General features: G+C 39.7%; 1 protein-coding gene across 4 annotated transcripts; it reads left to right on the top strand.

The window, feature by feature from the left end:
• The first annotated feature begins 242 nt into the window (after positions 1-242).
• On the top strand, positions 243-11,917 carry raf1a (Raf-1 proto-oncogene, serine/threonine kinase a). Of its 4 annotated transcripts, XM_013274604.3 has the most exons (18): positions 243-395; positions 505-606; positions 3,484-3,710; positions 3,895-4,007; positions 4,115-4,217; positions 4,310-4,467; positions 4,857-4,946; positions 6,648-6,792; positions 7,521-7,545; positions 7,844-7,962; positions 8,115-8,232; positions 8,377-8,461; positions 8,618-8,794; positions 8,879-8,925; positions 9,048-9,166; positions 9,488-9,619; positions 10,442-10,576; positions 10,673-11,917. In XM_013274604.3, the coding sequence occupies exons 3-18, from the start codon at positions 3,510-3,512 to the stop codon at positions 10,805-10,807; spliced, it is 1,902 nt and encodes a 633-aa protein (XP_013130058.1). In that variant the 5' UTR covers positions 243-395; positions 505-606; positions 3,484-3,509; the 3' UTR covers positions 10,808-11,917. The 4 variants fall into 4 exon arrangements, with proteins under 4 accessions (XP_013130058.1, XP_005448719.4, XP_003439035.5 ...); XM_005448662.4 differs by lacking the exons at positions 243-395; positions 505-606 and adding an exon at positions 953-972 and having other exon boundaries at positions 4,118-4,217; XM_003438987.5 differs by lacking the exons at positions 243-395; positions 505-606 and adding an exon at positions 953-972.
• Positions 11,918-12,581: the final 664 nt, after the last annotated feature.

Genomic DNA, 12,581 nt, shown 5'->3' with positions numbered 1-12,581 from the left:
AAGTGGGAAATGCATTCATCTCAGTCTTAAGGTGGCTTTGGTTGTTTGCCTTCAGGGTTGCAATTTCTCTCCTTTCTAGTCTTAATTTTGCAGCTCACAATCTTTACTGGAGATCTGGCAAAATATAACCACCTGTAAAGCATATTTCTGCACAGATTAAGAGAATTTTAATATATCTCACTGACTGATAAACTGTGCTCCTATTGTATGTGGAGTGGGGTACCTTAAAATGATCCACAATGACAAAGCCCTGCCCTCATCTTCACAGAAACAGTATTCGGTGTTTCTGTTACTTGTTGGGTTGAATATCTGTCATTTTCAGAAAAGAAGACCTCGTTGGAAAGTTACATATGAGAACTGAAAGTAGGGTTTACTGTTGAACTGGATTATGGATGGTAGGTTTTTGATTTTGTTGTTTGACTAAAATAATCTACTAGTGCTATATGAAAACAACACGAGGATGCTTAATCAACCACTGACTGGAACGTGGTGTTTTATTTTCAGATGGTGTCAACTACAGCTTGCTCAAAAGACCTTATGAACCATCTGTGATTAGGACACCTCAGGGGACCCAGACCTGGAAGCAACAGAGATGGTGAACACATGGTGAGTTCGATACTGTCATAATGTACTACTTTGGGTAGGATGAAGTGGCGGTGTTAGATCATAAGAAACAGCTGGGATGTTTGAAAAGCATATTAAAATCTAATAGAAATAAAACAATGACGCATTTCTGTCCAGCACATTATAAGTGAGATTTGTTTTTTTGTATTAGTTAAATTTTTTTTAATAGCTGCAGCCTGCATGGCTTACCACAAGACTCCATTGTCCTTTTTGCCACATAAGTATAAGAATTTTAGCATTAAGAGGTGAAAAGGCTATAAAATTATGTCCAGGTCTACAAAATTGCACTGCCCCAAAGTCTCCAGATGATGGTGCCCTTGGAGAGGATTACTCCTTCACACCAAACCGGTAGTGGGCCTTTTCGCTTGCTTTTCAAAAGATACTTTTGCGAAAACTTTAAAATAATAATAATAATAATAATTTAAATGCATGTTAATTTTTCATGCGCAGTACCATTTGAGGAAAAGAAAAAACATGTTTTTGCAAGTATGAGCTCTCCGCACGATAGTATGAAAGGTGGCGTAAGCTGCACAATATGGCTACAAAGTATCTTATATGTAATGATATTGCGAACCCAGTAGATTCAGATATAATCATACTCACTCTTTTATGAGCACAAAAAACGACAATACCAGTAAAGTGGGAGGGCTTAGTTTGTGCTGTAGTTGCGCAGTGTGAGTGATGCTTGCAACTCTTGATATGACTGCAAGGTCCTGTTTCAATCAGTGGCGTCAGCCGGACGCACGACACCAACTTAAACTGCTTCACCTTCTTCTCCCGAACAACGTAAATATTGAGCTGCAAAGCGAAGCACTGCGGACCTACTTTTTGTGGGGGGAGGTTTTAATTTGAAAGTGCTTCGCTGGATTTGAAGAATATCCCTCGTCGTGTCACTTTGAGGGTCCGACGGACAGACGGATTTTTTCGCTTTTACCACGAATTGGAGATTAAAAAAAAAAAAAAAAGAAGAGGAAGAAAACTTTTTTTCTTCTCTTATTTTGGGTGGTTCGAAAAGGAGACCCGCCTATGACCTTACCCTCTTACATTAATGCAACATTTACCGGATACAGGGTTATTTGATACAGTGTCTGGATCTTTACCGACTTGGAATTATTCCTCTTTTCTTTGAATGCGTTGCAAATATGATGATGTCACCGAGGCCACTTTTTCCTGAAGTTATGGCGGAGCACAACTTTTTTAACTTCTCATGGTGAGCATATACAGGCTACTGGCCCCTAGCATTGCTACTCTTTGACTCATGTTTGAAGTGCTAACTCTTTAGTTAAAAACGCTTCACCACAACTCGCATTACCAAAGAAATGAATCGTTTGAGCAAGAGAAAATTGAATGGAGGGCGAACGGAGCCGTGCAGTGAAGTTTGACGATATAGTCCGCGTCTGACGGCCTTCAGGCAATTTCATAGTTATAACTGGATCAACCAGGCCTTATAAAACACGTAACTTCTAATAGCTGCTGTAGCAGAACAAAGCACTCACGCACTTCGGTTATAGCCGTACCTTGTCTTTTTCAGCAGCACGTTTTTATTTAATTGGACAAAGTTAAAAACTCAAAAGTCAAGTGATCCCCTCAACCTAATACCTACAAATAATGCTAACCTGCTGAGATTGCTCTCACCTACATTTGCGACTTTGGAGACTTGTCACAGGATCTTATGTGGATGCACCACTGATGTGGGCTTGTGTTGCTTAGACTGTCTTGCTATGAAGAACAGATCAAAGCTGATGGGAGTAAAATCTTAATTATTCTAGATTTGGCAAACACGTTTTCTCTTGAGGCTCTTTCCTGGATGGGTGACAGCACTTGTTTTGGACACAGTTCCAGCAGCATGGTGGGGAAGGTGGCCCAGCCACAGTTCTGCAAGTTCCTGCTTTTCTGTACTTCTGAAAAAAAAAAAAAAAAGCCTGTGTACCTGCTGTGACAGCTAACCAGTAACTACTGTAAATGATCTCTTCAGTGCTAACAGGGCTTTGTTTAAGTGATACCACAGAAAATTAGGGTATACCTACTAAATGTGATGACCTGTGTAAAGTGCTATAGTTTGTATTGAAAACAAAGCAGAAGGGGGGCAGTAACCTATTTATTTGTGATGGGTACATAAACCTTAAGTTGTAAGAAGTAAATTTAAGTCCCAGTTGACATGAAAACTACCCTTTTTTATTTGTTTCAATTCATCCTATGTTGAAATAATTGTGAACCTTGTCTGTAAGTAACTGTGACCGACCCCTGTGAATGCTAGAGATTTTCTTGGTTTTAATATAGTTTTAGCTAGTCTATATTTCTTTTACAAAACTAAATGGCAAGACTACTAAGTGATACATTTAAACCAAAATGTGGTTTTCTATAACTCAAATAACCACTAATTAGATGACAACCGAAAGATTCCTTTTACGTTTCCTGTCACACTTTTAGGCATCCTGCTTAGATACCCTTCATATCAGCATTGGGCCTAATCTTGCTATAATCAAAGAAGTCTGCACTCTTTGAGGTTATATTTAGTGATTGCAGCAAAAAATTGTCATTGCATTAACCAGTTATGTCTTTGTTGTGGTACCTTTGCATTCTGTGTCACCATTTCATTCAGTTGTAGATGGCATGCACACAAATCAACCGTGCTTGTCTGTATTTAAAAAAACTAAACAAAAAAACCCCCCATCTTAAACTGCATGGCTGAATGTTTGATTTTCAGTACAAGCAGGTTAATACTTAATCCTGTCAGAAAGATTAATGGTCAAGTGCAGCTGATGTCTTTCATGTTCTTTTAATTTGCAGGCTTTTACACCTTTCCACTGTCTCCTTAATCTTTTATTTATTCATCTTGTTTATTTTTTTACATTTCAGACTATTGTAAGCACTCGGCTTTACTAATGGCGCACCCTCAGGGAGTGTGGAAGAGCCTAAGCAACGGTTTCGGAATGAAAGACTCTCCGTTTGAGGGCCCCTGCCTTTCTCCGACCATAGTCCAGGGCTATCCCTGCCAGCGTCGCTCCTCAGATGACAGCAAGATGCCCGACTCAAAGGCTAGCAGCACTATCCGTGTCTACCTCCCAAACCAGCAACGCACTGTGGTGAGTTGATTTCCATTAAAGGTGACGTACTGGTGCCTCAGAAAATTTCACCATCATAACTGCAAATAGCAACAGTTCAAAGTATTGCACTGGTATAAAACTACTCATGAACCATCACACATCTTAGCAGGCAAGAAAAAAATAATTGATTTCTTTTTTGGGGGGTATTTTTTTGTCATCTCAGGTAAACGTGCGACCAGGTATGACTCTTTACCACTGCCTGATTAAAGCACTGAGGGTGCGGGGCCTGCAGCCTCAGTGCTGCGCTGTCTTCAGGCTGAATTCAGGACAGGGGAGGTGAGCTCAGAACTGCTGTTGATTTTTAAAGCACGGATAATGAGAATCAGAGCTTAGTGTTGCTGCTTTTCAGATATCTCATTACTTTTTTTTTTTTCCTCCCTCAGTAGAAAATCACGGATGGATTGGAATACCGATTCAACTTCACTAATTGGGGAAGAGCTGCAGGTGGAGGTTTTAGATCACGTCCCCTTGACGACGCATAATTTTGTGAGTACCCAGAAGCACTCAAAAGTACCTCAACTCTCAAGAGAGTGTCACTGTTAAAGAAACAAATGAATATTTATGTCTGTCTGTTCCAGGTTCGCAAAACATATCTGAAACTAGCGTTCTGCGATATTTGCCAGAAGTTCCTTCTGAATGGTTTCCGTTGCCAAACATGTGGCTACAAATTCCATGAGCATTGTAGCACCAAAGTGCCCACAATGTGTGTGGACTGGATCAATATCAGACAACTCTTGTAAGTATATGAAAGCATTTAAACAACTTGTCAGTATTTTTGTATGTTACATCATAAATAATTGCTTTTAGAATTGTAACTGAAAGACATACAAATATATATAAGGTAGGATTTAACATGCAGACAGGATAATAAACAAAAAAGGTTTTATTGATGCTGCAGTTTTTACATGTAGGCCTAAGCTCATATACACAGTTTTGCATGTTTGTGCTCAGTTACTTGTATTTTGCATGCAGGCTGTGGGTAATCTTTTTGAGATCCTTATCAATGACGCTGAATAGATGAGCTATTTCCCCTTACAACCACTGTACTGTGTAGCCGTCAGCTTTTACTTGATTAAACACTGGTGTGTTTGCGCGAACTAGTTGGTGACACTTTGTTTCTGTCAGATTGTGTCAAACGCCCGGCGAGTGCAATGCGCCGTCTGTGCCACCGCCTTCATCCCGGCGTATGAGAGAGTCTTTAACACGGTTTCCAAGGTGAGTCTCTGTATAATTTGCACTCCTAGTGTTATTTTCAAATAAAACTCAAATTGTTAATGTATCTGCCCTTCTCTGAAAAAGCCTAAAACAACTTAATTTTTAAAAGGCTTCAATGAAATGTTTTAATATATTTTACACCCTTAAAAACAATGACATGACAATGACAGAACGAAACATTTAAAAAAAGCAGCAGTCGAAACCCTGTGTTGATTTTGGCTGATATCTGCATGTTACCACCTGCAGATCACTTGGATAGTTTCAGTCTATTAGCAGCATGTGTATCATGTCACTAGCATGCATTTGTGTCAAAGTGCATGTGTGTGAGAGATAAAGAAAATGGGGTTTAAATTACATAAACAGCTTTATGGCACTAGCAGAAGAAAGCATAAACCACAGGGAACCTTTAAGTTCATAAGGTGTAAAGGCTCTGATCATGAATACATATGTGCTGTTTGAAGGTGATGTTTTTGGGGGTTTTTGTCCAGCGTTTGGTTTGTTTTGTTTTCCCTATCAGGCATTGTTTGATGTTGTAGGGAGAGCTAATAGTGCAGGGTGCTACTTGCAACTAGATGAGAAATATAGAAAGAAATTACTTAAATTATTATTAAGATGTTAATATTGTATGCATGTGTGTTTGGGAGAGGGGTGCTGTTGGATGGCTATACTGTAAATAATCACAGTTGGAGTGATGTTCTTATTTCTACCAGAACCGTAATCTTAATTACATTAAATCCTGTTTTTGAATGACGTCCTTGGCTTTATGAGGGCTTAACCAGTCCAAGGGCTGGAGGAGCACGGTGTGAAAAGAATCTGTTGTTTCAGTAGCTCTTAAAATGGCTAAAAAGTGCTCTAAGCTGCCAAATTAGCACTTACAAAGTATCAAGTTGTTCCATGTAGAGCCTTCCCCAGTGCTCTTTTGAAACATAGTGGGATATTGCCAAAAAGGGGATTGTGCTCAAAGAGTGCTCTCCATGTTTGTGGGTGTGATATAATATGATCTCTGTTTATATACGTCATTGAGCTGGGGTCCTGCTGTCCCAGTTTTAACGAGCAGCTACAATACATTACAACTGGTTCGGTAACAGTGGGGTGTACCAAGAGGCTTGAATAAATTTAAAAAAAGGAAGCTTTCATTCATGCAAAATTGGGATCATAAATTTGTGGATATTTGAACTTGGGTTCAAATGATTTGTTTTGCCTGTAAGTGAACATCTTAAGTCAGTTATGTTTTTTAGATGTTAGTGAGCTTTGTTCTCTTCAGCTGAGCCAACGCTGATCTTGGCAAATATCAAGGACAAAATACCTCTGAATTTCAAGTTTGCCAAAAATGGCATGAGAGATGGCCACAATGCAATTGGCTAACAACTACTTCCCTGTAATGTTTTTTCTTTCTTTTTTTTAATTCCCCTTTGTTTTGTTGTTGTGGTTACAGTATGGTATATTGTATATGACTTTGTTTGTTGGGCATCTGTTGTTGGCAAAAAATGTGAGTTGAGAAAGGGAGTGGAAGAAAAATGACAGAAATGAAACCAGAAAGGCTCTAGACCAACTATAACCACACCCAACCTTGGCCCAAATTTTAAAGAAGTTACAGAATTCAGTTTGTTTCTTTTAAATGTCAGTGGTTTGTGCCATCTGAAGCACTGACATTTAAAACCACCTCATTCTTAATATTTAAAATCTTGTTCTCCCTCACAGCTCAGCCTACCGTTATTCTACCCCTCATGCCTTCAACTACGCACCACCCACTGGTGGCGGTCTCTCCCAGAGGCAGCGCTCCACTTCTACACCAAATGTCCACATGGTTAGCACTACTCTGCCTGTAGACAGCAGCGTGATCGAGGTAACTACACACCATATGGGCCCCTTGGGTACTCCTGTAGGTTCAGGCAGTCACTCCTAAAATATCTTGTGCTTGCAAGTGTTCTTGCCCTCCATTCCAATGATCTTTGACTTGCTTTTCCTTTTTCCTACTTATCTACCTGAGTGTTAACTAAGCCACTCAGAAGGGCTCAGTCTGTTTTTCAGCCCAACAAATTTTATTATCTGTGACAATTGACTTCCCCCTGGTTAGTTCTAGCTTCTGCTTTATTGCAGCTGCTGTTCTTGCATAACCAGCTCAATAGTTTTGAATGCTTTGTAGATCTTTTCCCCAGTTTCTGTCCAGGTAAAACCTGGAAATCCATTTTGTCTTTGTTCTTTCCTCACTTTCCTTTGCTCTGTCCCTTTGCCTCCTGTCTCTTCACTGGCCTGTTGTATTGTACCCTTCTGGGGAGTAGCTAGACTGCCTGAATACCTCCCCCAGCTCCTGGTGCCATAGATTCTGGCTGAAGAGGAAAGTAGGTATTGTGCACTTCTCCCAGTCTTTTGTTGAGGCTTCACCTGAGAGTCGAGAAAAGGTTAGAAAGCAGAGTGTCTGTGTGCAGTCTCAATGGCATGCCTTGCAAGCAGGCTATCTGCATTCACATCTCTTAGCTGTACTGTCAAACCATGAGTGACAGCAAAGCACAAGGCATGGTGTTTGCACAAAGTAACAAAACTTTGCTTGTGGTTTTTTTTTTGTCTCTTCAGGATGCAATGCGTGATCATGACTCGGGTAAGTCTGCATTTCATTAGCTTCATGTCATGTACTTTTGTGTCTTCTTCCTCACTTCAGTTTCCCATTTTGTTGTGCAAAACAAAAAGTTCACAAATTATTTTGACTAACTGAATATCTCGCGATCCCCTGCTCCCTCTGGTGTTTTGTTGATATGCTCACTGAGCACTAACTACTGTCATGCATGAAAACAGTGAACTTGATGAGATGCCTATATAACACATAACCTGGATCCATATCATTCACTAAGTCTTCTATGCTTAATTCCTATATTCTCTTTTGCTTTGTATTCCTGAAGCGGGGAGTTCACCCAACCAGGTTCCTACAGGCTGGACCCAATCCCAATCCAAAACCCCTGCACCTGCCCAGCGAGAGAGGGCCCCATCCCTCAACACTCAGGACAAAAAAGCTCAAATAGTAAGTTATGGGGTTTTTTTGTCTTGTATATTAAATGACATTGGACAGTTTGGTGCACTCTTGCTTTCCCCTTCGGAATGAAACCTTATGATAAAAGTGTGTTTCTGCTTTGTATGACATCAGTTGCATCTCTTTGATTCCTGTTTACTCAGAGGCCTCGGGACAAGCGGGACTCCAGTTACTACTGGGAGATTGAGGCCAGTGAGGTTTATCTGCAGTCCCGCATTGGTTCCGGCTCCTTCGGAACTGTATTCAAAGGAAAATGGCATGGTAGGAATGAGCTGCAGATGCTACGCACCATCAAGTGTATCACTTCCTTTAGTTTCCTGACAGAAAAAATAAACAATAAGCAGAGTGCATGCATAATTGCTGGTCATACGAGTTTTGTGGATTTCATTATTATTTTTGTTGCAGGTGATGTAGCAGTAAAGATTTTAAAGGTGACAGACCCTACACCAGAGCAGTTCCAGGCATTCAGAAATGAAGTGGCAGTCCTCAGGTGAGAGTGCATAAAATGTTTTTCTTACCAGCATTAAGATTTTCAGGTGTTTTTAATATTTTATACTGTTGACTTCTTATTGAGTCATCTACATTTCAAATGTTTTTCTTATCTTTGATATGGTGATTTCCTCTTCCTTTCTGCATCTGGTCACAGGAAAACACGACATGTCAACATCCTGTTGTTCATGGGTTATATGACTAAGGACAACCTGGCCATTGTGACACAGTGGTGTGAGGGTAGCAGCCTCTACAAGCACATACATGTCCTGGAGACAAATTTCAAGATGATCCAGCTCATAGATATTGCCAGGCAGACTGCTCAGGGCATGGAGTAAGTTGTACAAAACTTCTCACTTCTTTCTTAAAATCAGATCAACAATAACTGGGATATAATTATTTTTTTCTTCATTTTCAGCTATCTTCATGCAAAGAACATCATTCACCGAGACATGAAGTCAAACAGTATCCTTTCTATTGGTTTTTCAGTGTATGTTAATGAAAATTTAAAAAAACAAACAAAAAACTTATCCTCCTGGTGTACAGGATGTGTTTTTCCTCAGTGTGATTCCTTGACTGTAGTGCAGACATTTTCTTGCATGAAGGGCTAACAGTAAAAATTGGTGACTTTGGTCTTGCTACGGTGAAAGCAAGGTGGAGTGGCTCACATCAGGTGGAGCAGCCTTCTGGATCCATTCTTTGGATGGTTAGTAACACCATATGGTGCTGATCCAAAGTTACATTTTTTAATTATCATCTAATGATGCAATTATCATCATCTTTTAAAAAAAAAAAATTATCATAGATTATATAAAGCATTTGAACAAGCTGGGACTGTCAGTCATTGAGGAATAAGATTATTTTAACATGTTAAAGTTTGAAAGTTCATTCCCTAAGAACTTAATTCCACTCTAGCAACAAGTGGGCTATATTAAGGGACTTGATGAGTTGTGATTAGATAGATGAATAGTTGGTTTAATGCTACTATGTAAAAAACTTGACTTGGTTTCTTTTTGTGTATTTACAGGCTCCTGAGGTTATCCGGATGGAGGATAATAATCCTTACAGCTTCCAGTCTGATGTCTATTCCTATGGAATTGTTCTCTTTGAGCTCATGACGGGAGAGCTCCCATACTCCCAGATAGGAAATAGAGATCAGGTAAAGATGTTTAAATGTATTACACTAATGGTTTAAGAGTATATCACTGCATCTTTGATGACATTAAAGCACTTAAGTCTCTTTTGTCATACAAATAAGTCTCTTGGCTAGAACATTGATTTTGTTAGACATAGTGTTAACTTAAGGGTTCCAGTGCTGTATGCCTGCAATCAGACACATGTCTAAGCTGTAGCTCTCTGCAAACCTAGGCTAGAAGGTGGTGGAAAGACACTGTGTCACTGTCTGAAGGGGGGTTGTGGAGCTGGCCCAAGGCCCACTGTGGAACAGAGGCGAGCGCCATGGAGCCACTGGCCTAATTTTAGACCCCGTAACACAACCCTGTATGTGTGTGAGAAAGGGGGAGCATGGGTGTGCATATGTGTATGTTTAGGTGTTTTTGTCCTCTCATAGACCATGAGTCCTGGCCTGGGTCATATGTGGTGTCTTACTGAATTTACTTCACTGTGTTTGTATTCAAATTCAATTAAAACTTTTGCACAGTGCACCCGTAAATGTTATGATCCACTATTGTTTTCTGTTCTCCTTGATACTGTAGCATGACTTTGAACAGTGCTGATCTGGCAGGCACATAGAGTACGTGTCATCCTTTATCTCTGCAGCATCGTGCACTCATGCCTTCACAATAGCTCCAGTGTTAGACTCACTGCCCATATTTATATCTTTATCTGCAAGATGGACTGATCAAGCACTGATCGGTCGTCCACTACAGATGTACTGGCTTTAATCAAATTTTCATTTCTAAAATACTTTAAAATGTGATTGCTGTTCTACTCGGTCTGCTATTTCTGACTCCCCCGTTAGATTATCTTCATGGTGGGAAGAGGCTATCTATCTCCAGACCTCAGCAAGCTCTATAAGAACTGCCCCAAAGCCATGAAAAGGTTGGTGGCTGACTGCATCAAGAAGTCCAAGGATGAGAGGCCACTCTTTCCACAGGTGAGCTACTCTCATGGCAATTGTAGATCATCAAGCTCAATTGTTAGTGTTTTGTTTAACCCCGTTTAAATCTCTCTCTTTTTTTTTTTTCTTTAGATCTTGTCCTCCATTGAGCTTCTCCAGCATGCCCTCCCTAAGATAAACCGCAGTGCCTCAGAACCGTCCCTGCACAGAGCCACTCACACTGAGGATATTAATGCCTGTACTCTGACCAGAGTGCCTGTTTTTTAGAGGCTCAGACAGCACTACCCCTCCTCCTCGGCTTCCGCTCACCCACCTCCTCTGCCTCATCGACTTATATGAATTAGCTCAAACATTCAGTATTCCCAAACTCTCCATAAAGATGCTAATGTAGATCGACAGACACATATCCAGTCATACAAGACATACACACATACATGCTAATCAGTAAATTATGTAAGAAAAAGAGGAGAGAGGGAAGTGCATCTGCAACTATGGAAGGGATTGATTAGTGTTGGATTGCATTTGGATGTACACATGAAGAGGATGGCATAAGATACGTCAAGGTGATGTCTTGGTTATCACCATATATATTTTAAATGTATGCCAGGGCTTCATGCTGGCATTGGATTTGGTATAACTTGTAAATAAATGCACGCACACCTACCTAAGACAACCATGAATGGACATTGAAGAAAGCTCAAGACAGATGTTTCTCTCAGTTTGGGCTCTGTGATGTGAAGCCTGTTCTCCTACCAGAATGTTCTGTTATCTGATGAAAAGGACTTTTTAAGCTTACCTGCCTTAAGAGGAAATGAAGCCTGGATTAACATCCTGCACAACTTCACCTCCTCCTGTTATCACAAAGCAGTTGGATGTAGTCCATTTAGTTGCACAGTAGTAGTTGATTTTTATTTTTATTTTTTGCATTGTCTTAAATGAAAATGGAGTAGACGTGGGGGGATTTTTGTCTTTGTTTTTGTGTTGTTTTTTGTTGTTGTTGTTGACTTCTTTTAATTGTCTTTATTTTGGGGGGGTCCTTTTGGATGAATTATAGCCTGTCAGACAGCTAGCATATGTGATGTTGGATACATGCACATGTTTGAAAGCAAAAGCAATGGATATGTTTCAGCAGTCTGCACAAAGGTGTCATACCTCTGAGTAAACCGATACCCACACGTCTTTATCACTTCTTACTTCGTTAGGTTATGATGAGCTGGACAATAGGCAGTTGTCTTAAATATTTAAAATTCTTTGGAAACTAATTTGTATTTGGTTACCATGTCACTTTCAGGCAGTTAAATGTTTTATTGTGAACTTGGTGAGAAAGTTGTTTATTCGATATTTTAATAAAAATTAAGTTAAATTCCTTTGCCAAAATAGACTATATGGATCGTCTTTGTAACTGATACGGACATGTGGTTAGTTCTGTGAGATTTTGGACCGTAACACATTTTATTAATTGTTTTTTGCCTCCACAGTGGGTTTTTCAATCACTCATATGTGATAGAAGTATAGACTTTCAGCTTTAATACAGAAATTTGTTGAAAAATTAGTCATTTCTATATACAATCCTCTATTTAAGTGAATGGACAGTTGACTGGGGAGCTGTTTCACCTGTTACTTGACAAGTTAAGCTGATAGAATATTATTTCAACTTGTATTTATATACTGATCATTAGAGCACAAAATATGCCAGTGAAAGAGGCCATCATTAGACTAAACAACCAAAATAAATCACCAAACTTTTGTAGGAATCTGGTACAATCTTTACAAGAAGAAATGCACAGGCCAGTTCAGCAACTTCAAAAGGCCTGAAAAACCACAGACAACAAAGTGATTACAGAATTCTATATTTGGTAAAGAAAGACCACTTCACAATATCTAACCAAGTGAAAAATACTCTCGAGGCAGGTGTGTCATTGTCAAAGTCAATTAAGAGATGGCTTCACGAATGTAAATACAAACATTTGAAAACAGTTTAAACTAGTTGCACTGAAGAACTGGAAAGCCAGATTAAACTTTAAACTTTGCCAGAAAACCT

The sequence above is a fragment of the Oreochromis niloticus genome, linkage group LG20, assembly GCF_001858045.2.
Source record: "Oreochromis niloticus isolate F11D_XX linkage group LG20, O_niloticus_UMD_NMBU, whole genome shotgun sequence".
Taxonomy (NCBI): Eukaryota; Metazoa; Chordata; class Actinopteri; order Cichliformes; family Cichlidae; genus Oreochromis; species Oreochromis niloticus.
The sequence above is the reverse complement of the archived record's forward strand: the minus strand, read 5'-3'. Positions and strand labels throughout refer to the sequence as shown.